Raw genomic sequence first — 26,894 nt, forward strand, 5'->3', positions numbered from 1 at the left:
GGTGATGGCCGCTGTGGTGTAGTGCTGGCCAGACCCTATGGATTAGTGTGAGCCAGATAAGCAGTGAACCACCTTAAAGGAGGCCGGCAACCAACTCAAAGGGATGGGAATACAGACGGGAATCTATACCCAACATTTTCAAGGCCCTCACCAAAAGCCATTTACAGTGGAAATGTGTAACTGCCTTATAGGGGTCGTTCCCCACCCCTGCCTGTGAAGGCGCCTTACTGGTCACTGGCGTATTCGCACTGTATATATGCTTGTGCAACAAATCATATAGCGTATGCATGCTACATGAGTGGTCGCAACCTGGTCAATGTCAAGGGGAAGAGTCACACAGCCATCTATAATCTCATGACAGCACACACACAAGTACCAGAGGCTCTAATCAGCGGATTAGAAAAGGACTAAACACTTCAGCATTAGGAAGATTAAGCAAGGGAATATTTGTGATGAAAACACCTGGCTTCCATTTGGGCAAGGTGTGTTCTAAACCAGCCTCCCTTTCCTGTTGCTTGCAGACCACCAGAGGGTTGGTTCTCTCAGGGGTGGGTATTTGGAGGAGGTGCAGCACCGTTGTCTCTCTCTTCACCAGGCAAGGCACTCTTGGAAGGTTTCTCACAACCAGGAGTCCAAGCTAGGCTAGAAGGAGGTTTCAGAGTGCCAGCAAGGGTGCAGAATAGCAGATGCAGCTTAGCCCTTTGCTTTCACAGCTGTTTGTAGCAGTTGTGTGGTGGCACCTGGAAGTCTCACCTTGGCTTACTGAAACAGTCTTTTTACATTTCCACAAGCAGTGTTATGTAGCCTCATTGGCAGGGGTATCCCAAGGTGCTTTGCTGCAGGGACAGCAGCACGGGTATATGTCAGGATGGCACAGCTGACTTGCAGGCCTGGTCCAGACCAGTTGAGAGGCAACACTACCATTCGTGGGCCCTTGGCTGGGGAGTTCCACTCCAGGAGTGATACATTTGGGACTGACTGTAGCTCTGCACAGGATTCATACCCTGTCCAAAAAAGCACGGCCACTAGTGCCCGGTCACTCACTCAGCGCTCTGAAGCTTTACTGAACGGTCTTCACCCAAGAATTAACTTTGTGTTACTGAAAGAAGGGAAGGGACATTCCCTGCAACCTTGAGGGTTACTGCAAAGTAGCAAAGGGGGAAGAAACCTAGTGGAGCTTTAGCAAAAGCAAGAACCCAGCTCCACTGCTGGCTCAAAGCCACCTCCCCCAAGCCCAGTCCCGAGGGAAGGAGATTTCAGGTTGGTGTGAGCCAGCCTTGGCTGTAGCTGGGAATTCCTGAATTCTTAGCAAAGCCATCAACTAGCCAACAAGGAGGCAGTGCACATGCCTATGCCCTTTGCTTTGCCTGGACCTGTTCTTGCAGGACTTTCAGTCCTACAAAGGCTGTTGAATGGAGCCTTAACACCACAGCAAATCAATCCCCATATTAATGCAACCGTCTGAGTGTGGAACTCCAGTGCACCAATCAGGGCATTGAAGTTTGCACATGTGATCTTCGCTCCTACCCTAGGGAAGCAAACGGTGCACTGTCCATCTGCCCTGTGAGTAGAGGGGTGGCTGGTGTCGTAGTACCACACCCATGGGAATAGGGCTGGCAGGGATACCCTGGCAGCAGGGTTGTAGGAGGCTGCCCAGGCCCAGGTACGTACTCAGTTGCCTCCCACCCTGTCTCAGCCTCACTGCTGCTGTTATTCAAACCAACTAGGTCCAGGCTGGCTTGGGTCCATGAATCTCCCTTTGCAGCCATTACACCTGGGACTGCAGGGCAGACACATGGTGGGAAGGAGGTACACAAGCAGTTAATTCCAAGTTAATTCTGCGTGCATCATCTGCTGTATATTCTCACCATATTGGGCTTGATTCACATTGCACTGTGACCCTTGATCTTTAGAGCAGTAAGGCTTTTAGACTTCTTTATTACATGGTACCTTTTCTACTGGGCTCTCTATGGATTTGCCCTAAAGCATGTCCCAGACATCTGTGATGCTAGAGATGTGTTAGTGACTAGTAAATGCTTTACCACCCAGACAGTTTGCAGCAACATTAGCTAACGGTTTTGGAATAAGCCCTGCATGTCATCATGAAGGTATTTAGCCAGCTAGTTTGTATTTCCCATGGGATACAATTCCATGTTGTCCCAAGATAGCAGCACAGAGACTCAAAGGTGCTTTTGTAAAACTCCTTTCTAGTCAAGTGAGAACGTCATGGGCAAAACTTATTTTTGCACAAAGCTGGCTTGAAATGGAAAAAAATAGACTCACACCTCAATCTAAATAGGCCGGTGGGCAGTCACCAGCTGGGAGAGATGGAGCACGCCTTCACTCACAGCACAATCCCAGGCCTTTCCTTTGGGAGTCGCTTATGCATTTATAGGCAAAGGATTCCGAACAAAATCCAGGCACTGGGGCCCAATTGCCAGAGACCTTTCCAGCTTACTAACCAGTGGGGTGCAGCAAAGATCACCCTTATTAGGTAGCTGCTGCCACTTCCCCTCCACCTTCACATTTGAGCTGGGTGGGAATTTTCCATCCAAGTATTTTCTCAGTGAAAAATGTGGTTCCCATAAACATCAAGATTTTCTGCCTGAAAAAGTTGATTTTGCTAGAAGTTTTGATGTTCTATCAGGAAAATCAAAACAAAGTATTTCATGCTGGGTCAGGTCAGGTCATCCTGAATTGAAAGCTGGGAGTTTGTTCAATCAAATCAAAGCAATTCATTTCAGCCCAGGGTTAATCTGTGTTCATCTGAGCTACTGTAGAGCCATCTCCCATGATGCCTCACTGTTGCCTTTCTGGCTGAGTTGCAGTGATGCACCATGGGAGTCTTGTGACCAGAGTATATCACGGGAAATGTAGTCTGGCTGGGAAGTCTGGCCATCAGTGAGAATGGGGGGAAATAAAGCACCCCAACTACAATCCCATGAGGTGCTCTGAAAGCTCAGGCCTGCTAAACCGAGCTAAAAAACAACACAACTATTTCAATGCTCCCAAATCAAAACTTCTCAGAATTTTTTGCTCCATGAAAGGTTTCGATATTTCAGCTTTTCATGCCGACTCGGGACAGAAACAAATATTGAAATGTTGGTGTTTTCTCTGGGGGTACAATCTACACAGCAACATTATTTCACCAAATGAAATTAATGGGTAGCAGGTTTAAAACGAATAAAAGAAAGTTCTTCTTCACACAGCGTGTTGTCAACCTGTGGAACTCCTTGCCAGAGGAGGCTGTGAAGGCTAGGACTATAATAGAGTTTAAAGAGAAGCTAGATAATTTCATGGAGGTTAGGTCCATAAAAGGCTATTAGACAGGGGATAAAATGGTGTCCTTGGCCTCTGTTTTTCAGAGGCTGCAGAGAGGTGGCAGGAGACAAATTGCTTGATCATTGTCTTCGGTCCACCCGGTACTGGCCACTGTCGGTAGATAGGATACTGAGCTAGAAGGACCTTTGGTCTGACCCAGTACGGCCTTTCTTATGTTCTTATGAAATAACTTAGTCTGCATCTATACAGCATGTAGTTATTTCAAAATAATATCCAAATACTGCCAAACTGGAGCACTTCTTACTCTGACTCCTGTAACCCTCAGTACAAGCATTCAAGGAAATCAGAGGAAGAATGCTCTATTTCGAAATAAGTGCTATGTAGATGCTCCCAATTTTGAAATACGCTATTTTGAAATAAGCTGCACAATTGACATAGCTCAATTTGCGTAGCTTTTTTCAAGTTAAGCCCTGCTGTAGAGATGCATCCTGGGATGGAAACTCCCAATTTTGATCCACTCTGTTCTATAACCCGCCTTCAATCACCAGTGTCCCAGACAAGTTCTACGGACATTAGCCCCAGATAAGAAGGAGCTTTGGAAGAGCCTTTCTACCTGAGCACAGGGCTACGAATTTGTTCTGCACACTGCAAAAATGGCATTTGTCTTAAATAGAAACCTTCTCAGTGAATCAGATTAAGGAGGCATGGCACAGAGGTGTTAAGAGATTTCTTCATCAACTGCAAACCTTTCTCCTTTAAAAGTACCCTTCTGATGTCTGGATTTTGCTGCATTTCTCTTTTTAGTGCTCATCTGAGTGACTTTCATGCATTATTTACTGTTGTCCTGAGAAGTAACAGTCCCCAGATAGACACCACAGAAAGCATGCCTGTGAATGCAGACACAGGGGCCACCGATCCAGCTAGCACAGCCCTCGTGCAGCCCCAGCCCAGGGTGTTTGCACAGGGACAGAGGCTGGGCTGGGGCTACCAGATCTCAAGCTAAGGGGAAATGCACCGTTGGGACGCAGGTGACAGAGGAATGAGGTGCTGGAGCTGGCTGGAGTGAGTCTCATGTGCGGGACGTGAAATGAGCCCCTGACTTGCCACACTCCACACTGGGACGTAGTCTGTAACAGGGACCTGTGGCAGACTCAGGTAGTTTCTGCAGCACATGTTGCAATGTGGGAGGTCAGGGCCAGTCAGTGCATTCAGTACTTCCCAGGTTATTACACTTCTGACTTGTGGCCCTACCCTTCCTCTGCTGCTCAGCCCCATGCTCTGAGGGGCTGTGAATATCCCAGGCCACCTGGGCAGCATCCTGCATGACACAGAGACCCCCCTCACGACTGCCTGTGCCTGCTCACTGGGCCTGTGAGGGGCTAGTTCACTGCTATGTAGCTGTCCAAGCTAGGGCCAGCTCCCAGGCCCTAGGACCCTGTAAGGTGGGAAATCTACACTGCAGTGAAGAGGCCCTGCAGCTGGAGCCAGAAGTGTGTGGCCTGATGCAATGCGATTAACTCAAATGCCCATGGGGCTGAGCTGGGGCAATGCACCGGGAGTGGGGACGGTTTTGGTAGTGCAGCTTCACAGTGCTCATGGGGGGCTTTCTGACACATGGCGACAGGACAATCCTGTTTTGCTAACACCCACAAGCCTGGCGTACACTAAGCCGCACAGTTAAGCCAGCCTAACCCCCGTTGTAGACAGACTCTTCCCTCCCCAGGAGGTAGCTCGGTCAAAGGACATGCTACGCCCATGAGAGAGCCCATCTGTTGGTGGCGGGACTTCCTACACTGCAGCACTTCTAGTGCAGACAAGCCCTCCGAGAGCTCCAGCACACAGCAACTTGCATTTCAAACCAGCCACTCTGGTCAGAGTGATGAATGCATGGTTAGCACAGGGCACCCCTAGGATGGAACCGTGGTCAAGAGAGAACATGGAAAAGTCAAGGTAGCCGACTCCACATGCCCCAGCCCCCATGGAGCGGGCCCTAGCACACCCACCCAGTGCCCTGTCTGGTCCAGCATCCTCTCTCTAGCAGTCAGCCCCAGCTGCTCCACAGAATGGGTCAGACTGAGTCTCCTGCCCACTGGGGAAGTGTCTTTCTGGTGTGGGCTGTGAACCGGGAGGGCCAAGATCTCCGCTTTCTGGCCTAGAATGAGGCACTGTGGATCCATATCACATTCAGCCTCTGGGCTCACATTGTGCAGCTCCTGTGCTGTGACAGAGCGTGTGATACAGCCATTAAAACGCCAGCTTGCAGGACCCGGGTCCCATTACATACCTCCTCCAGCAGCGCTGGGCGGGCTCAGGGAAGCTCCCTGCAGCCAGGTGTCCAGCTCCCTGCCTGTCTGTGGCATTGGTGCTCTGAACGCAGCAGTGAAAGGCTATGGACCCACATGCTGGAGGCAGGCAATGGGAGCATCACAGGGGGCGATGGAGCCAACACTCTGAGAAACGTTTGCTGGGTCCAGGAGGAGGGAAAGGGGCAGAACACGTAGCCTTCCAGCATTACCTCCTGTCCTGCAGCTGGAGAAAGTCACTTTCCCATCCTAGCTTCATACCCGGGAAGAATGGCCCCAGCTTGGATCCGGGAGCTCGCTGCAGACTCTCTGCCAGCCCAACCAGCAAGTCTGGAAACAGACTGCTGCTCCCGTTCCTGTGCAGCTTGCTTGATTGCTGCTTCACAAGGGCCGGTTGCTGCTGTCAGTAGGGCTTGGTTACCCCTTCCGTGGTCAGTCGATAGCTACGGGGCTGGGTGCAAGTTGTAGACATACCCACAGAGACTGGACACCCTTCCCTCTGCAGCACCACAGAAACCAGGAAGTGAGAACAGACCTTTTCATGCCCAACTGTCTCCCCAGAAGACTGGGGACCGAAAATTCACATCACTGTAGCCCAGTGGGCCAGCTTCCCTCTCTGATATTCACTGCTTTGCAGTATGTTCTGCTGTATTACTGTCAGCAGGGATGCAAGGAACCAATAGGCACCTGGGCTGCACACTAGCCCTTCTCCAGGGAGCAGTGGGAGAGTCCGGGAAGAGGGCTCTGCAGGGCTGGATTAAGCGAATAGCTTTAATAGCCCAAAGCTCTGTCTGGTTTAAATGACCCCAGAGCATTACCCAAAATGTGCATTATTCCAACCGAAAGGACAATGCAAAGAGAAATGATAAAGATTGATATTTGAAGACAGATGGGTACAGAGACTACAAACTAGTCATTTTTTTGTATTTAGAAGCTCCTCACAATCTGAGGCCTTGAGATGCAACTTACTTACCTTGTGCATAAATCTAGTCCTGGGGCTCCCGCCTGTGACTTGGGAAACCCAGGTTCATATCCTGGCACCCCAGAATCCTGGCTCTCCCCCAGCTCCCTGGGGCATGCAAAGAGTGGGAAGCGATAGGGACATGTCAGTAGATGGTGTGCAAGGGTTTCAGTTTGGCATGGCGGAGTTTGCTAGTGAGATTTTTTTCGTCTTCATGGCTCTACCTCTAACCATGAGGCGTGTTCCTTTGATGGGGGGCAACGTTTGCCATCTCTGCTGACCCTGTGTTAGCTCGGTGCTAAAATCAGTGCTTCTTGGGCTGATTTCAAACAAAGAACACAAACCAACCGGCCCAGGTCCAGAGAGAGGACAGGGCTCACTTGGGGCCCAACCTCATAGCCAAGTGGGGTCAGTTGGGTCTGGCGAGCACCCAGTCCGACTGCTGAGAATGTGCCCAGTGACAGGAGGGGAGAAAGCAAACCCACTGCCTCACACACACCTGGCCTTAAAAATGACAAGTCTATGATAGTGCAGTTTAAAGCATCCTCTGGTGAACTGCAAGGATGTTCCTAATCTTCCCCCTTGTCTGGCTCTGAGCTCATTGGCGTTTGCTGCAGACTTAGAGGGTTTGAAACAGTTAGAAGGCTAATATCTTAATCAGCTCAAAAAATTAAACTATTACAGACATACATATGCATAAACAAAGGGAAGTGAGATACAGTCAGCCCTCCCATAAACGCAGGCCGGACCAAGAATATTTATCTCTGATATCTCAGTAATATTTATCTGGTGACAAAAACTGCACCCAACCCCACCCTGCACTCAGCTGCCTATTGCATCAAGGGAAAAGTTTGCTGTTCCTAAGGTAGTCAGGAAATGGTCCCTGTCAAATCTGACCTCTAGGGATGTAAAATCCTGTGTAATCAGTTAACTGGTTTGATGTTAGGTTAACAACGGCTCCCAGCCCTGCCCAGGGATGCTGGCCTGGTGGGGCTGCTTCTGGGCACTGGTTAATCATTATCCAGTAACACATCACCCAGTAAAGATTATGCTTACCCGGTAACCAGTTACCCATTCACATCCATACTCTCTCTCCCCAGACACTCAACTGTTCCAAGTACTAAAATTTGACAGACTCCTCGCTAACTCAATGGGAGTTTATACCCACTCAAGCACCAACATGCTGCAGAATTCTGTCTGGGGGGAGGGTTTTTTCATCCTTTTGGCCTCAAATGTGGCTCTGCTGTGGAAAGTGACTAAAAATGGCATCATGAGATGCCATAGTTGTGAGTCAGATATCTTGGTATCAAATCTGTCCCGTTTACAAGCAAAGGGATTATTTTCTTTCAGCTCTCAGGCCAGCAAGCTTCACCCGAATCAGAGTTAAGCTGTTGTATCCTTCTGTGCTTCACCCCAAGCCATAAAGGTTCTGCAGTTCACACTATGCCTAGCACCAGTTGAGCATCCTCTGTGGGTTTGCCCAGGCATACAAAGACTGTAAGGCTTGCCCTGAATCTCTGAAGAGCTGTTGTTTCAGTGCCTATCTGTTTGTGGACAGCTGCTTGAGTCTTAGCAAACCAAAGCAGGACACCGGCTCTAGGGTCCACCCCAGAACCAGGAGCAGCGAATTCAAGCTGGGGTTTGTTATTTCACAGCAAGTTAGTGGCTCAGTACTTATTAACTACACAGCACAGTCACCCCTTGAATGCAGCTCTGGTCAGCACATCTCGAGACACATCAGAACCAGAAAAGGTGCAGAGAAGGGCAACAAAAGATGATTAGGGAATAGCTGCCGTACAGGGAGAGAACAATGGGGAACTCTTCATCTTAGAAGAAAGATGATGGGGTGGGGCTAGGACAAGGGTACATGCACTCATGACTGGTGTGGAGAAAGCGAGTAAAGAAGGGCTATTTACCCCTTCAGATAAAACGCAAGAAGCAGGGAACACACAATGAAAGCACCAAGCAAGAGGGAAACTTTCCACACAGCTTTCAGTCAGCCTGTGGCAGAATGTTATGAAAAGTATAGGTAGGTCCAACAGGTAAGTTCATGGGACACAGGTCAGGGCCACAACTCCATGCTCTGGGTGTCCCTCAGCCACTGCCTGACAAATGCTGGGAGTACACAACAGGAGAGGCATCACTCAATAGCTGCCACCTAGGTGCTGACTTCCCCTCGAGTTAGAGGGGGGTAACTTGACCCCTCTCTCTGCCTCAGAGGTGTCGACAGGTTCAGTTCAGGTGAGCGATGGCAGCTCCAGTTCGGGCCCTGGGCCAGTGCCAGCAAGTCAGGTCTCTTCAGGCCCAGGACTGGGGAGCATCAGAAGCAGCAGCCACAGGCACAGGCTAGTGAGTGGGTTGCAGGAGCCGCTCCTTCATCTCTGGGCCACAAGATGGTTGTCACTAAGAGGCTCTCCCGGGACAGGGCAGTTGTACTCCCTGCACTTGCGAGCCTAGAAGGTGCAGGTGGTGCTGACGGAACCGCAGCAGCTGGCGATTGGCTGCAGAGGGAGCAGGCGGCTCTCACAATCAATGTTGTTTCATCTGAAGAAGTGGGTTGTGCCCATGAAAGCTCATGATCCCAGCTCCATGTTTTGTGAGTCTCTAAGGTGCTGCAGAGCCATTGGCTGTTTTTTAAGTCCATGCTGGGTGCAGTCACAGCACGTACCTCACTTCCCGCACCCTGGCTGTATGTGCATGTCACTGCAGTGATAACAGCAGGGAAAAACCTACGCGGATGAAAACCAGCAGACTCTGGCTGCCCTGCGTGTGAGCAACAGCAACACAAAGGCTCTCAGGCCACATGCTGCCCTTGGCCCCCAAGTCCCCCACCACGGCTCGGGTGCCTCATCTCCATTCAGGCCAGTTGTGCAGGTTCCCTGGCTAGGCTCAGCTGGAGCTTCTGTGCAGTTTCAGGGGCTTTCTCTCTCGCCATTCAGCTATAGCTTCTCCACAGGGCCTGACGGGCCATGCCCTGATGTGGGGCCTTGCCCTGCCTGGCCAGATGGAAGGGGCAGTGCCATGGAGCGGGGGCTGTGGGGAGTTGCCGTCTCCGCTTAGTGGGACCATCACAGCACCTCTATGTGGCTTGCACCACCTTTCACCGCCCCATTGCTGGGTCTCCCAGGCAGAGAGTTGGTCTCCCTCGGAGGCTGCCCACACGAGTGCTTGATACCAGCTGGGCAGCACAAACCATAGCATTTTCTACTGCCCAGCCCAGCTCCCATGCTCAGAACACAGCTGCATGCAGGAGCCTTAGCTGCGGTGTGCTCCCGGGCACAACCTTACCCTGAAGCTGTCTGATTTGCCCTCCTGTCATGGGCTCTGGATTCGCCAATGGGCCCCTCCTTCTGGGGACCAGCTTGGCCACCACGACCGCCCTTCCTGCAGCCTGTTGCTCTGTCTTGCTTCTTGGGGATGCAGTTGCACCTGTTTGATGACTTGGTCTCCAGCCTGCTCACTGGAGTTCCCTCCAGGGTGTCACAGTCTCTGGGGACCCAGTGTCCCAGGCACATCTCCTTGCCTGACCCTTAATGGCAGTGCAGCACTATGGCGAGCGGGGAACCCAGACCCTTTCCAGCCCAGGGACCCCACAACCACATCTCACATCGCTGCCTGATGGGCCTCCTGTACCAAGAGTGGGCTGTCCCCAGCTCACCCCCAACCTCCTGCTAGTAATCCCTGCCACAGGGTGAGAGGAAATGTGCCCCATACAGGAAGGGATCCAGGGATGGCACGAATACAAGAGAATGGAGGGATCAGGGAAAACCCTGGGAATCAATGACCCTTCCCTGCTAGAAATATTAACAGTCAGTGCTCTGGAGACCAAAGCTTAGAAAGGGCAGGACACTGAGCAAGCCTCCTTGTTCTTCAGGACAGACACAGTGGGTCGGGCTGGCGAAAGGCAGCCTGCCACCCCCACAGAGCCTGAACCACCAGCTTGTGTCAGTCAGCTTGGGCTGGGGGGAGTCCTAGTAACATGATGGCAGGAGCCTGCGTGTAGGGATCACACCAAAGCCTGGGACCCAGGGCCCATCCCTACATTGCTGCTCTGGATTTGTGGGGCTTGCTGGGGCAGGGAGGGGGAGAAAAGCTGGGCCCTGGCACTGCATCCAGGGAGCTCTGATGCTGCTGGTGCATGGACAGGCCCTGCTCGCTGGTGATGGCTGGGTTGGGGTGCTGAAGGCCTGATTTGCAACATGCCATATGGGGGGGTGCCCCCCAGCTTGCCCTGGGCACTCTCAGACTAGGGCTTGGCCCTGCCCAATACAGTCTGTCCCTGGGGCCTGGTCTGCATGCTCTGATGCGCTGCACACTGGGGGGAGCACAGCCTATGCAGGGGTTGTGCCTGTACGTCACTCATTGGCTGGAAACTCAAGCCTGCCACAGTTCCAGGGGAGAGGGTGGGAACGGCAGAGGCCACAGGGTTCTAGGATTGATGCAGGGAGGCAGATGGAACAATACATTCCTTGTCTCACCCATCGGAATCCTGCTCCACCCTGCTGCTGTCAACGGCCATACTCAGACACCCATGTGGCGGGCAGACAAAAGCAGCAGCACCCGCCCCGGGGGAGCTAATTCTCTCCCCAACTGGCCAGCCAGCCTTGTGCTCCTGTGCACGGCTTTACCCACACATACAGGCTCTAAGCACCTGGCCAGGAAAGGGACTCTCCTCCACGTGGAAAACGTTTTCTCTTTGAACAATAGCTGCCCCCTGCATTTCTGATTTACAGGGAGAGGCTCAAACATGCTGGCCCCACAGCCTTGCCTATAGGCCCCGCATTTCTCATTACTTTGGTGGAGAGCAGGTACGTGGGATTAACAATTTCTTTGGGGAGGCAGCTTCCAAGCCAGTCGTGTGCGTGTTGTGCCCTGCTGCACTCTAGGGATTAGCCGTGCCTCTGTTGGGGGGATATTAGAGTCTCTAAAACCTCACCCCAGCCTCCAGACCGGATTGCAGGGCTCCGAGCCCCCTGCACAGGGGTGAGGAGAGGAAGCAGCTCTTCCTAAGAGCAAGGACAGGTGCTGCCCGGACACCACTTCTTGCCTGACACAGGCAGATCACATTAGCCTCGCATTAGCCTCAGTTGACCACCCTGATCTCACTTGGTTTTGCCTTGTGACCATATGGACACTTGATCCTTCCCAAGAAGGAAGCAGACGGCGAGTCCCCAAACTGCCTGCATGTTAAAGGGGCCAGGTCAGCGGCTGAAGATCGTCCTCGCTCTAGTTCAAAGAGGGACAGTGCTAAAACATGAGCGAGGCATCAAGAGAGTCTGCCCTGCCTGCACGGCTCCCAAGGCTGAAGTTCTCCTCAGGCCCCAGCCTCTGGAGTCAGGAGATGGTGGAAGATTTGGCGGGTTGTTGCCAACACAGGGTAAGTTTTCAGCCCTCCTGGAATGATGCCTGGAGCGGGACTTCGCAGCTCCAGAGCCAGAAGGCTGCCAGTCCGCCTGTCGTTTGTACTTGTGCATGGCGGGTTCCCAAGGCAACGGGGAGCATGCTGGGGTGTGGCTCTGCCGGCTGGACATGGCCCCACAAGGGCAGGGCAGGATGCTCTCCCTCATCGTGGACTCCCCGGGGCCAATCCTGCCAATGACGTCAAAAGGAGAGGCCTAGTGCCAAGATCTATCCGCTCAATATGCAAGGCAAGAAAACGGCAGCTGCGCTGAAAGAGACCAGGACCCAGGCCCAACCGTCACAGCTTTCTCTGCTCCATGGCTCATGCCCCCAAGTCTCCTTAGCCCCCGCTACCCTCCAGCCTGCCTTCATCTTACCTCCTAGTCTTTCTGGCAGGATTCCCACCACAGTTGGTGTAAGGGGAACTGGGAGGGTGGGGCAGCTCCCAGGACTGCAGCCCCACTCTGAGCCAGCTCCCCCAGACTCACTGAGGGTACAGGGCTTTCCATGGATGTGATGCAAAGATGCTTTACAGCCCCACCAGTTCTACAGGGCAGCCCAGCCCTTCACCAGAGTCTGTGGTGGTGGCAGTGGCAGTCCATCTGGAGGGAGGCCTGAAGACTTGAGCTCTCCTGGCTCATGCCATGTTTCCAGGCCAGCACAGGTCAGGGAGCAGCACCTGGTAGAGCTCCCAGGCTGTAGCTCACGCTCCCCCACTATGGTGGGCACGTCTAACAAAACCCAGCCAAAACCTTGGTGGACAAGCACTGACTTGACACATCCCTCAGAGCACCTGCCACCACCAGGGCCACAGAAAATCCCACCCCCCATGCCTGCCACTGAGATGCAGGAAAACCCTCATGGAGCCCAGGCAAAGTGCCCTGGGTAGCACATTTGCTGCTCAGGAGCCAGGAACATGCTGTGGGATATTCCAATCAGTGGCCCTTTTGTGGCCCAAGCAGCTAATCAGAGCCCTGGATGTTCCTATTGGTCAGAGAAGTGGAGAGTCTGGTGAATGCACAAGGAATGTACAAAGCCCTGTCTCCCCCAAGGCAGGAGGAACCAGAGCACCTCCTGGGCCAAGGAGCTAAGACCCCAGAGTGCTATAGCTTGTTCCAGCATCACATGTGGCTCCCGCTCAACTTTCTTGCCTCCCCCTCCGTGTTCCGTCAGTTCTCACGTGTCTGTTCTTGTGGGCGACCTCCCACCCCTCAGTCACCGCTTCCTGCCCATGGGGCGCTAGCTCCTGCAAGCTTTCAGGGTTTGTTTGAGGGGTGAACCCTCACCAGCCTGACAACTCTCTCCAGTGGACATGGCTGCACAGTGGTTTGGGCAAAGTTTGCACTCGACCCGTTTCAACCAGCTCTTCCCAGCACCCAGCCTTAACTCTGCTTCTTGTGAGCATGCACAGTGCAGCTCGCACGCTAGCTCTCAGCCAGTCTTGCACATGACTGTAGCTAGACATGCCATGTGCCCAGCCCCAGGGCACTGTCCCACAGGAGCGGATAGGAGCCCCAAGAGAGCACAGTGCTAGGGGCTGCACATGCAGAGAGTGACAATCTCGGTTCCAAAAAGCTAACGGGCCGCGTGAGTGTCACAAGACACTCGGTCCCAATAGCATAGGCCCAGCCTGCACCGTGCTGCTGACGTCCTGGCAGAATAAGACATGGGCAGTACACAGGACGCACTTCCGGCGAGTGACAGAGGATGGAGCCTCATTGACCTTCCCAGGGCAGGAGGAACAGCCCTGGATGCCAGCTGCTATCCTGCTCCTTTGTTCCGTGAGAGGGTGCGCTTTCCTCGGGTTCCCTCTCTCTCGTCAGCAGCCTGCCCCTCAGAAGGGGAGTGGCAGAGCTAACTGCCCAGGGATGGGCTCTGCCGGCGCAGCCCCCATGCACATGCTGCAGAGAAGCTGCTGAAATCCCAGCCCCGGTCACATCCGGCCTGGGGAGCTGTGCACACCAGAGGAGTCACTGACCTTCCTCCCTTCCTGGCACCCTCGCTGCTGGGAACGGGGCAGAGTTTCAATGTCACTCAGTGTCAGCAACAGAGGCCACTTCAGATACAACCCACGGGGGAGCAGCAAGTTAACCAGGTCCCCTGTGAGCGCTGTGCTCGCCAGAGGCCTATTAGGTAACTGGATAGCCAGACAGGCAGGGCAGCAGGAACCTGGACAGGTCAGGGCAACAGGAAGGGCTGCAGCAGCCCCACCATGCTTGCCCACAGCCTGTAAGTCCCCCACTGTGGCTGCCCTGCACCAGCCCCCAACAATTTAATCATTTGCTTTTTACACTCCTACGTGGCAGAGATACCCGACTCAGGGCAGGTGCCACCCACCAATGGAGACAGGCATTTGCAGCCAGGGCAGGCAGATTAGAAAGTGACAGAGACACATGGTGCAGCCCAGCCCCGGTCAGCATCCACTGTTGGTGCCCTCCACGAGCCAGAAACAGCCTTATAGACACAGCGCAGAGCCAGAAACAGCCTTATAGACACAGCGCAGAGCCAGAAACAGCCTTATAGACACAGCGCAGCATCTACCAAGTTCACCAGCCCTGGAGAACAGCCTGAGCAGACGCTGAGCAATTTGACCAGCCATTTTGTTACAGCCTGTTCAGATGACTCCGGCTTGACAGGGGCCAGGTTTGAGTGGCCAGCATAATAGTGATCAATGCCCTGTGGCCAGGGTAGCGATCAGTTTCCGGAACATGAACTGCACTGATGCATGTGTGCGGATTATATAACACACCACACTGACCACATCAGTTAGTTGCAAGTGAAACTAGGATTAGTTAAACCAGCTCTGATCCTATCTGGCTGAACAGTAGGAGCAAGATTTAAACTGGGCCATTGTGCTTTGATTTCTAGTCCTGAGACCAGTTGGGATATTTCAAGGTCCAACAAAAAGCATCATCCCATAAAACTAGGAAGGTCACAGAAATGAGACTTCTGACATTCTGCAGTACTTCCTAATTCTGGAGCACACTCCTCCAATCAGATTTCTACCCTATAAGCTATTAAACATTTGGGAATTAAAGGATGAAGACGGATTTCTTTTGATGACCTCGCTCTATAGGATTAAAATGATTACACGATGTGAAATCGAGACAGAAATTAAACCCAGGGACAAGCACTCTCCTAGAAGCAACAGTATCAGCATGAAGGACCCTAGCTCGGGAGCAAGCATCACAGGAGACTGAAGTGGTGAAATGGACAGAAAAACCCTAAAAAAAAAGGACCTTGAAGGAAGCTGAAATAATGTTTTGCTGGAACAGAAAACAATATTAGACCTTAAGAAAAGGAATATGCACTTATAGGAACCTCCCTTCCCTAACTCAAGGGTGCAGAACGCTAAGCTGTTTGTGGGCAGCTACTATTTATAAATTAAAAGATATGAGGAACTGGTCTTAAGAGCAATGCATGTTGAGAAAGTCCCCCACCGCATTTCTCACGACCCTGGGGCAGAAGGAGCTTTATACTCAAGAGAGTAAAATTCATGAAAAATGTGACGTCTCTATTATAGATAGAAGTTGGCTGACTCACTTTAACTCTTGCTGTGCTGAGTGGAAGAGATAATTAGCATGATGCAAAGTTTCAATCTGCTGTTGAGTTCTCCTTGTATTTCCATAACAAAAAAAATAAGACAATTTCAGCCAGCCTCTAAGCCAGGCCAGCTTCAGAAGAGATGCTCCTTTCTCTGACTGTTTTTGTTTTGGTCCCTCCCCTTTGCAGATGGACAAATTCACAATCTTGTTCCATTCCAGGGAAGTTAAAAGAAAAGTGAAAATAGTTCTAGAGATCAGGCTTTTGAGGCAGCAGCTGCACACCTGCAGGAAAGCTGCTAGTGGGTTCCCAAACAATAAAGAACCTGTCCCTGTTATTAGGGTACCGAGCAGCCTGCTGGGGTGGGGCAGAGCGGGGAATGACTTTGTGCTCTACATTCATTGCACCCAGGGCTGGCTTAGTTCAATATTTTGATGTCAGGGTGAAGATCAGGCTCCCTGCAGACACAGATACGCTGGAGGTGTAATTCCAGGCCTAGCCCTCATCCAAGGATTTGTAGGTGCTACTGCAAGGGGACTGCTACACAACCTGGTGTGCATGTAACTTGCAAACAAGACCATGAACAGAGGGGAAAAGGCGAGCCTCTACAGAAGGCCTGTGTGCTGGGATCTGACTGTAAGGCTAAAAAGCGTGGGGAACATTGCCGAGTGTAACTGCCCAGCTGGCCATGCCCGCTCCATGTGGCAGACATGGAGAGCCTGGATCTCCTGGGCCACTGAGCAGAAGCAGCTGTGCAGGCCACCTCTGATCCAGGCGCAGAAACAGTTTGCTCAGGGGATGCAGGAGCAGGGCTTGTGGAGCTGCAGCAGTCATATCAGAAGGTCAGGGAAGCCAACTAACAAACCAAGCTGTAAGAAGGGAAAGGACTCTGGTGACATTGCAGGAAACCCTGCCAACCTCCCGTGCTTCAGAGAATGTGTACGGGGCTTGGAGGATCACCCTTCAGACAGCCTGGAGAAGGATGGAGTGGAGAAGAGACAGGTGCAGGAAAAGGAGGGGGACGTGCAGCAGCAGGAGGTGCTTGTGCTGCTCAGACAGCTGAGATCCAGCAATCCCATTGAGAACTGCATATTGGGAGCTCCCTACACTCCTGTGACATTCCCCATGGCACGAAGGAGGGTGGGGGTGTCAGTGCACTACCCTTGCCACTGCTTTGAGAGACATTAAAGACATTCATAGCTTCACAGACACCAATCTGTGAAAACCACAGCTGGTGTATAAACAACGAGAAGTCCTGTGGCACCTTATAGATTAACAGATTTATTGGAGCACAAGCTTTCGTGAGAAAAGACCCACTTCGTCAGATGCATGGAGTGGAAATTCCAGAGGCAAGTATAACATGCATCTGACAAAGTGGGTCTTTGTCCACGAAAGCTTATGGTGCAATAAATCTGTTAGTCTATAAGGTGCCACAGGATTTCTCATTGTTTTTGCAGATTCAGAATAACACAGCTACCTCTCTGATACAGCTGGTGTATGTGTACCTGACAAGGAAACGAGTGTCCTTCCCCTTCAAAAGAGCTGCTCCCCTAATTGATTAAGTTTTGTAAATGTCCTGGTTAGTGTTACAGAATACAATTGTATCTTAGAATAAAATGAATCTCTCTTAGTTCACAACATACTGCCTGGTGCTGAGCAAGTCTGACACTCACTAATTTCCTGTTACTTCACTTTGTCACAGAACCCATAACGTCATCCACAAACATTTATAAAAGAAGCATTGACAATGTTGTGGACTTAGCACTCACACCAGGCTCAAAATGAGCTAGAGAACACTACAGCAACACATATTACTCGGTGTGGTCGTGTGTTGGGGTCCCCCGCCTCCTGCACCCCCGTAGTGGCACGAACAGACTCTACCAGCCCATAGAATAGAGGTGTTTATTGCTTCTCCAGGATACAGCACAGCACAGATGTAATCTGGTTACAGGAACTCGGGCTAGGAGGCCTCAGTGCCCCCCCTTGAGATGGGGGGTGGCTGGGCCCTACAATCCCAGCCCCCTCCCTAGCTCCTTCTCCCCTGCTTCCCAGACAGCCAACTAACTCACTCCCAGCCCTGCCCCCAGCCAGGGCTCCACCCTCCTTCTTCCCATTGTTCCGCTCCCTGGGAGATAACTGGTCGGACAGGTTCGAAGCCCCCTTTGCATAATGACTCATCCCCTGCCCTGCTGGGCCGTGCTGCAGACAGCAGAGGTCACTCACAACCCACTGCCCAGCATAGCAACCAGCAAGGTACCCCCCACTAAGTCACACTCAGGCCCACTATTAAAATGTTCTTTCAAAACCTCCCTGAGCTGTACAGCTTCATGTTGAACTCTTCTAATATCCTTCCATCTGGCTGGTCACATTCACCTGACAGCCATTCCACCTCCACAGATATTATGCAGAACACAGCAGGCTGCTATACCCATTAGGATATTTTCCCCACAGAAGTCCAATCTTGTAAACAAGCAACATCGGCACCCTTCGGACACTCAAAAGGCACATTTGACTCGCGTTCTGTACCTGCTGAGGAAGCAGTTGAACTGTTCCTTGGTGTTCCTGAAGTGACTGGTGCACAACTTCATGAACCAGGGGAGCAAGGGGTAGGCCAGCCCACAGTGATGTCAGTAAAGCGTCTCTGGAAACCTTTACCATAGCAGGTAACCCTTTCTGTTGGTGTACCCTGTGGCAACGTGGGCTAGTGCTAAAATAGGGAGATGCTTCCTGTCTATAATATTCCACTGACACAAAACCACCACTATGTACTGCACATTGCCCAGTGACAGTCCTTCATGGCAGGAGGCAACTAATGGTCCTGCATGTTTGCATGACAACAGTTTGGCTCTAAATTGACTCCCAATTGAGCAGGAGCAATCTGGCGTTGCAAGTTTCCACAGTGGAATCTCCACTTGCTTCTCAACTGTCAATGCAGCTCTATTTTTGGTGTCCCTGTGCTGGAGGACTGGACAACCTCTGCACACAGATCCAGGAATGTGGCCTTATACATCCCAAAGTTCTGCAGCCACTGCTCATCACTCCAAACCCGCATCACAATGCAATTCCATTCCCACCCATCCTTGTGTTTCTTGGGCCCAGAACCAGAGTACCACCATCTACCAATGACTCAAACTGTTTCTCTCTGCCACAGCAATCTAGCTTCCAAGGAATCCATCTATTCCCCATGGCTCCTCTTGCGGATCTACAGCTCTAACAGGCTCCAGTGCCCCACACTTGAAACACTCTTGACAACAGCACAGAGCTGTACAGGCCCAACGCTTCCGTCACTGAGGGGGGACTACAACGGGCCCCATGAGCCTGGGATACTTTGAAGAGAAGACAGGAAATATCCTAGGATGAAGATGGAATTATGGAATGGAGAACACTGCATTATGGGAAATGGACTCCGTGCTCCCACTGCATGCTTGATTTCAGCCCCATCAGGCATTGTGAAAGCTTTCCAAAGGAGCGCACTGGACAGTGACAGCAGAACTACTCACAATGCACTGCACTCACCACTGAGTGAAGAGGTGCAGCACCGACACCAGCAGTCTAGTGTGCTCACGTATCAGCAACACAATGACTGTGACAGCTGCACCCCAACATAGCTAGATACCTTTGTAGTGCAGACGTGACCTCTGCCTGCCTGTCATCAACAGCGTGAGCTAGAGCCAGGAGACCTCACTGCTAATCTGCAGGGGGCTCCCCAGCCAGAACAGGACCTTGGCTGTACTTAATGCACAACAGCAGCACAGCTGCAGGGCTGCGCTGCTTCAATGTAGACAAAAGTTCTGCCGATGGAAGGGGTTCTCCTCTCAGCAGCCATAACCCTCCATTCCTGAGCATGGCACTAGGGCGTGGGCCAGTGTCACTGCTCCATGCCAGGTGGTAGCTTTTCCCTATCCCTGGCCGACATGGTTAAACCAACCTGCCAGCCCCAGAGTGCAGCGCATTCTCCAACCCTGGAGGACAACCTGGGCTGCGTTGACAGGCAAAGCTGAGCCCCTTTCACAGAAGAGCATTTCGATCATTTCGTGGCTAGAGCTGAGAAATGTACCAGGAACCAAGCACCCCGCACTAGCCCACACGGGACTGAGAAGGCTCCATGCAGGGAGCCCAAGGTGAATGTATATGGCCTATTGTGCAGGAGGCCAAACCAGAACCTAACAATCTCTTCTACCTGTGGAACCAATGTACCATTCAGGGAGGGTGACTGGGACAGCTACAGTTGTGTGCCCTAGCAGCTCCCTTTCAAATCCTGTTTCCAGCTGCTTGTCGCTTTCCGGTGGATGTTTCTGGGGCTGGGTCTCTGCCTATGAAGCAACCTTTCTGTTGGAGCAAATCCAGTTCAGAGATCCAACAGGGATACGCACCCTCACCCCATTACACAAAGCAGGAACTTGCACAGAAGTTTCAGACACAGCTGGGAGCAGGGGCTGAACTTTGCCAGGGCAGCAGCCTGTGCTCAGAAACGCTGCCTGTGTTTGCTGAGAGCTCTGCTGACTTTGTCCCAGGCAGGGGTCAAAGACCACGGTGCTTCTCACTGCAATGCCTGGGGTGGAGCGTTTAACCCATGCGAGGGGTGGGTAGCCAAGGCGGGCTGTGCTGTGGGTCCTGCGGGGCCAGGAGCCCAGCCAGCCAGAGGCTCTCCTGCTTGAGGTCCAGCTCAGGATGGTCAGCCAGGGGCAGGGCACTGGGGTCCAGGATTCCACCCCAGGATGTCCTACCTTTAGGCTGAAGAGCCTGGTGCAGGCAGGTCTGAGGGGATGCGAGCTGCCCCCAGCGGAGATCACAGCCAGGAGAACCCTCCCCAAGTCCGGGACTGCGCGGGCAGCAGGGCCACGGGACCCCAATAGAGCGGACCTGCCGGGGCGCGATGTGGATGGGCCGGTTCTGCAGGAGGCAGTGCGGGACCCGCAGCTCCGGGACCCACATCGGCCAGCCCCGCCCCAGGGGCACCGAGCTCCCTCCTTGCACGGAGCGCGCCGGGTGGGGGAGACGCGCGGGGCAGTTCGGCAGGGGCCGGCAAGTGCGGAAACACCCTGCGAAGCCCCCGAGAGAGCCAGGGAGCCAGGGGCTGCCTCTCTCCCGCACCCGCAGGGCGAGCTCGGGGCTCTTCTCCCTCCGCCGTCCGCGCTGGCTCCTGTCCCAGCCCCGGAGCAGAGTCCGGGCGCCCAACCGCGCGGGAGCTCCGGACCTCGGGCGCCCGCTACCCTACACCTACTGCGCCCCCGCCCTGCTCCCCGTGTGCCCTTTAGCCCCCCCCGCCCCGCTGCGCCCCCGCCCTGCTCCCCGTGTGCCCCTTAGCCCCCCCGCCCCCGCTGCGCCCCCGCCCTGCTCCCCGTGTGCCCCTTAGCCCCCCCGCCCCGCTGCGCCCCCCGCCCTGCTCCCCGTGTGCACCTTTGCCCCCCCGCCCCGCTGCGCCCCCCGCCCTGCTCCCCGTGTGCCCCTTAGCCCCCCCGCCCCGCTGCGCCCCCCGCCCTGCTCCCCGTGTGCACCTTTGCCCCCCCGCCCCGCTGCGCCCCCCGCCCTACTCCCCGTGTGCACCTTTGCCCCCCCCCGCCCCGCTGCGCCCCCCGCCCCGCTCCCCGTGTGCACCCTTGCCCCGCCGCCCTACGCCCCGTGCCCCGCTGCGCCCCCCGCGTGCACCTTTGCCCCCCCCCGCCCCGCTGCGCCCCCCGCCCTGCTCCCCGTGTGCACCCTTGCCCCGCCGCCCTACGCCCCGTGCCCCGCTGCGCCCCCCGCGTGCACCTTTGCCCCCCCGCCCCGTGCCCCCCCCGCCCTGCTCCCCGTGTGCACCCTTGCCCCCCCGCCCTACGCCCCGTGCCCCCCCCGCCCTGCTCCCCGTGTGCACCTTTGCCCCCCCGCCCCACGCCCCGCTGCGCCCCCGCCCTGCTCCCCGTGCCCACCTTTGCCCCCCCCGCCCCACGCCCCGTGCCCCGCTCGCCCTGCTTCCCGCGTGCACCTTTGCCCCCCCATACCCCGCTGCGCCCCCCTGCCCCGCGCTCCCGTATCTCCCTGCCACGCGCCCTCCGTTGCGCTCTGCGCCCGCGCTCTGCCCGGCTCACTTACCCAGCAGCGCGGCCAGCCCCAACGCCAGCGGCTCCATCCCGCCAGCTCCAGCCGGGGCGATCGCAGCTCTAGCAGCGGAGCAGGTGTCGGACCGAAGCCCAGGAGCGGGCGGGGCGGCACAGCAGGGGGGGGGCGGAGCGGCTCCCCAGGCGGGGGCGGGGATTGCCCTGTCCCAGGAGGGCCAAGGAGACTAACCCAGGCAGCAGCGGCCGGAGCCTGCTTGATAATCTCCTGGCTTTGCCCCCCTCCCCGGCGTCTGAGGGCGCGGGAGGGGGAGCTGGGCTGGCCCCGCTGGGCAGCCCGGAGGGAGGCGCTGTGTCCCAGCTGTAAAACGCAGAGACAAGAACTCTCCCCCCGCAGGGGTGTCCCCGGAGCCCTGCTGCTACCTTGGCCCCCGGATGTGCCTGTGACCCTCATCCCCAGCCCACCCCTTGACTCCTCCTGCTGCCCTTCCAGGCCAAGCCCGCCCCAAAGGACACAACCCCAGGCAGCAGGGACAGGCTGGGGCAGGGCGCAGCAGAGGGGCTGGCTGGCCTACACTTTGTTACTTTGAAAAATTAATTCCCCTCACACACACCCAGCTCAGCCCCCTGGTTCCTCACCTACCCCAGCCGCCAGTACCCTTCTCCCAGCCAAGCCTCTCCCTTGCTGCAGAAGAGCAATTCACTGACCACTAGGCTAGCTGACCTAGCGATCCTATTGCAGGGTCCGTCCACAGCCTTCAGTGCTGCAGCTCATGTGCCTCTGAGCTTGTTGCCCCTGTCCAAAGCCGTGGGGGTACCTAGCTGGATCCTTTTGCTGTTCTGGTCACCCAGGTCTAGGACAGATGGAGCTAACCTGGCACAGGTGCCAAGAAGGGTTCGGCTGCTCCAGGAATGGAGAGATCAAGCTGTGTGGGGGCATTTCATGGAAACTTGGCTCCTGGGTCCCCTGAAGCCAGCCAGCACCAGACCCAACTCTGGGGCAAAAGAGAAAGGGAACCGTTAATAAGCATCCATCCTGGTTCACATTGTACATTTTGTTTTCTTTCCATCACTCCCTTGGTCCTAGAGGAATCTCCAGCCTTCCTAAGCTCCCCTTCCATGAGCTACAATACTAGTGCTTGTGTGACACAGGAGCACTCTGGAGACCAGGGAGAGGGGGACACAAGGTAACTCAGAATCCTGGGCAAATGACTTAACTAGTTTTAAGATGGAGTTTGGTAAATTTAGGAAGGAGACTATATGCCAGGGCTGCCTGTGATAGCAGGGGCTGTCTGTCAGAACCCAGGAGGTCCATTCCAAGCCTGTGCTCCTGTTGGGGAGACTTACACAAAGGGCTCCAACCTTTGCCCATCCACCTGGAGTTGCGGTGCATGTGATTTCTCCTTAGTGACTGACACATAATGTACGTAGTTCCAAGGTGCAAGCAGCTCTCTTCACACCAGCTTTGTATTCCCACCTCATTTGCACACATGCTGCTTGGAGTTGTGGTCTCAGTCTGGCACATTTTACTCTAAATTATAAAAAACAACCTACAATCCTGAAACTAAACAGTTCAACAGGACAGAGAAGGGGAAATGGCTAAACAGGGCCAGAACAAAGCTCTGTGCTTCCACAATGCCTCCACACAGCATCTACAAGCACTTTAGTCTGGCACAGCATCACCTTAACTCTGCCCTATCCAACACACAGGGATCTGCCCCTCTCATAAACACCACAGCAAGAGCATGAAAAAAACCCAAATCCGGTTCCTGATCCTCAGTGGACACATTACACATTCTGGACCTATGGCAATATCTTCAGCAGCAGTCAAAGCAGAAACATGTCTTGATTGGGGAAATACAATAGCACCCTGCTGCTCTAGCTCAGCCAGCTGATATGGGCTGGATGCAGGAGCTCAGACTAGCTGATCATAATGGTCCCCTTCTGAACAAAGCAATCTATGAAGCTATGAATTAAAACCCAACTTTCAGAGCTATTGTCCCCCTTCTTGCTCTTTAGTTGCTCTAGCCCTTGACAAATCGAGCTGTGACTTGTCCCAGTGCACACACTGGCTCCTGGTAGAATCAGCCACTTTGGTATTGCCCATGCTTCCGGAGATGGGACCAAGGCAGCACAGCTGAGTCAGTGGAGGGGCTGGCTGGGTTCTGTGTCAGACCATAGAAGGAGCAAACCAAGGTGAACTGTTATTCACCATCAGATACAACAGCCACAACCCCAGAAATCACCACATCTGTCACCACAACTGACAGTGACAGCAAAAAGGGGCCATTGTGTGTGGGTGGGGTGGGAAAGGTCACATCTGCCATGGAGATTGGAGGGAGAGAGTTAAGAGTTGATACAGTGTTGGCATTAGGGTTCAGAATTAAAACACAGTGATCTCAGCTGCCTGCAAACACCCATAGCCAGGAAGGTCCCAGAATATCAGAAGACAAGGGGAGTGACGTGCTCTCTTTTATGGGACCCACTTCCAAACTCTCCTGCAGGGCTGGCACAGGTACTCCGAGGTCACCGCAGACTGTTCCAGAGGGTGGAACCCAGGAATCTGAGAGTGGGCAAGTTCATCTCCCCACACAGGGCACTACTCCCTTTACTGCACCAACAGTGACCGGTGCAGCAAAGCCCCTCATCTCCCAGCACTGCTCCTTCCCAGTGAAGCTTCATGTGGGGTCCAAACCTGCACTTGGACATAGGCGCAGTCCATTTCAGTCAGATGCCCTGCAGACACTCAGAGATTGCAGGATGGGGCTTGGCTTCCTGTCACAGCATGAGCTGTGTGCCCTAGCCTGAGTGGGCAGAGCTTGGGAGCCAGCGTTTCCTGGTGCTGTGTGATGGGCACAGAGGTTGTGGTGCAAGGACATTCTTGGTTTAAAATGCAAGGCTCCCAATTAATTTATCAGACCTCTCACACAGGTGAATCAACATGTAAATCCAGAACAGTTAATGGTTTCAACCCATAGGTTTCCCGAACCTGCTTCAAACAATGTTTGATCCATTGGTGGTAAGATTTGTTGATATGATAAAAATCAACTTGTCTGTCATTTGTTGTTTGTCAGTAATATGTTTGGTTTGATTTTTTTTTTGCTGTGTCACATGACCAAAATATGTTTTGTTGCAACAATTTGTTTTTGCACACAAATGTACATAAGAATAATGTAAATAATTTTTTGTGGTATCACATTAGTTATAGTATAATCAGAGGCTACAATAAGGTTTTAACACTGTTGGATGTGTTCTTATAAACATCAGTAGCAATTTTTCGGGTAAAGGTTTATATATATATATAAATGTTTGCCAGTGAATTGTATTGTAACTTATTTTACAACTATATACTTTTAATTTGGAATATGTTAGGCAATGTGGCCAGTTGTTTAGCAGAACCCAAGTTAAAATTCAAAAGTTCATTGAGCAAACAACCAAAATCAAATTTTTGCTAGGATAACATGATATTGAAATTTGATATTGAAATTTGGAAGAGAAAATTAGAGGACTGGAGGCTCAAGTGTCGACCCTACGCTTGATCAGAGAGGATGAAGACTTCCTCGATAGAAGGCAGCATTTAATCCTTTAAGCACAGCAGGCAGAAGAGCTAGAGAGGGCAGTACGTGACCAAGAAGAGAACTGGCAGCATGTAACTTCTAGAAGGGGAAAAAGGGCAGCACAGGAATCCCCCGATGCTATAGAGGTAAGCAATCGCTTTCAAGCTCTCTCCACAGGCTCTGCAGTGCTGAAAGCTCTGGAAGGGACCTCACAAGGAAGAAACCAGAAGGGAACACCATCTACTGGAAGGCATGGGATGCGTAGTCCTACGGATGGAGGTTCCACGGCCACCATGCCCAAAAGGAAACGACGGGTGGTGGTGGTTGGGGACTCCCTTCTAAGAGGGACTGAGCCATCCCTCTGCCGTCCGGACCTGGAATCTCGAGAGGTGTGCTGCTTACCGGGAGTTCGCATTCAGGATATCACTGAGAGGCTTACCAAGCTGATCAAACCTTCGGATCGCTACCCCTTCCTGCTTCTCCACATGGGAACTAATGATACGGCCAAGAATGATCTTGAGCGTGTTACTGCGGATTATGTAGCGCTAGGAAGAAGGATCCAAGAATTTGGAGCGCAAGTGGTATTCTCCTCCATCCTCCCTGTTGAAGGGAAAGGACTGGGCAGGGATCGTCGAATTGAGGACGTAAATGTGTGGTTGCGCAGATGGTGTCGCAGAGAGGGCTTTGGTTTCTTCAACCATGGGACTCTGTTCCGGGTGCAAGGATTGTTAGGAAGAGATGGGATCCACCTAACGAAGAGAGGAAGGAGAATCTTCGCAGGCAGGCTTGCAAACCTAGTGAGGAGGGCTTTAAACTAGGTTCGTCGGGGGACGGTGACCAAAACCCTGAGGGGAGTGGGAAAGTCCGATACCGGGAAGAAATGCAGAGAGGAAGGGGCAAGAAAGGAGGACCCATGTTTCGAATGGAGAAGATAGGACGATCAACTGGTTACCTGAAGTGTTTGTACACTAATGCGAGAAGCCTGGGCAACAAACAGGAAGAACTGGAGGCCCTGGCCCAGACCAAGAAATATGATTTAATTGGGATAACAGAGACTTGGTGGGATGACTTGCATGACTGGAGCGCTGTCATGGAAGGGTATAGACTGTTCAGGAACAACAGGCAGGGGAGAAAAGGAGGAGTTGCACTATACATAAGAGAGCACTATGATTGCTCTGAACTCCAGTATAAAGAGGGAGAAAAACCTGTTGAGAGTCTATGGGTTAAGTTTAAAGGAGCAAACAACAGCATTGATGTTGTGGTTGGTGTTTGCTACAGGCCACCGAATCAGGTGGATGAGGTAGATGAGGCTTTCTTCGGACAATTGAGCGAAGCTTCCAGATCGCAGGCCCTGGTTCTCGTGGGGGACTTTAATCACCCTGACATCTGTTGGGGAAACCTATACGGCAGTACACAGGCAATCCAGGAAGTTTTTGGAGAAAGTTGGGGATAACTTCTTGACACTGGTGATGAAGGATCCGACCAGGGGCCGTGCGCAGCTTGACCTTCTGCTCACAAACTAGGAGGAACTAATAGGGGAAGTGGAGGTGGGTGACAACCTGGGAAGCAGTGATCATGAGATGGTAGATTTCAGGATCCTGACCAAAGGAAGAAAAGAGAGTAGTAAAATACACCCTTTGGACTTCAAAAAAGCAGATTTTGACTCCCTCCAAGATCTGATGGGCAGAATCCCCTGGGATGTTAACATGAAAGGAAAAGGAGTCCAGGACAGCTGGCAGTATTTTAAAGAAGCCTTATTGAAGGCACAGAAAGAAACCATCCGCGTAGCAAGAGAGGCAAACATGGTAGGAGA

General features: G+C 53.1%; 1 protein-coding gene across 3 annotated transcripts in view; it reads right to left on the reverse strand.

Annotated features, from left to right (window-relative positions):
• The window catches only part of LOC102452929 (endothelial cell-selective adhesion molecule-like), a 68,305-nt gene extending 46,344 nt beyond the window's left edge, over positions 1 to 21,961 (reverse strand). The window contains exon 1 of one of the 3 annotated variants that reach the window (XM_075909737.1): positions 21,562 to 21,961. In XM_075909737.1, the coding sequence (XP_075765852.1) occupies positions 21,562 to 21,598 (37 nt within the window). In that variant the 5' untranslated portion in view covers positions 21,599 to 21,961. Of the gene's footprint in view, positions 1 to 20,216; positions 20,742 to 21,561 lie in introns of those variants that run through there. The other 2 variants (XM_075909736.1, XM_075909738.1) reach the window with 2 other exon arrangements.
• Positions 21,962 to 26,894: the final 4,933 nt, after the last annotated feature.

Source organism: Pelodiscus sinensis, chromosome 26 (genome assembly GCF_049634645.1).
Source record: "Pelodiscus sinensis isolate JC-2024 chromosome 26, ASM4963464v1, whole genome shotgun sequence".
NCBI classification, from domain to species: Eukaryota; Metazoa; Chordata; order Testudines; family Trionychidae; genus Pelodiscus; species Pelodiscus sinensis.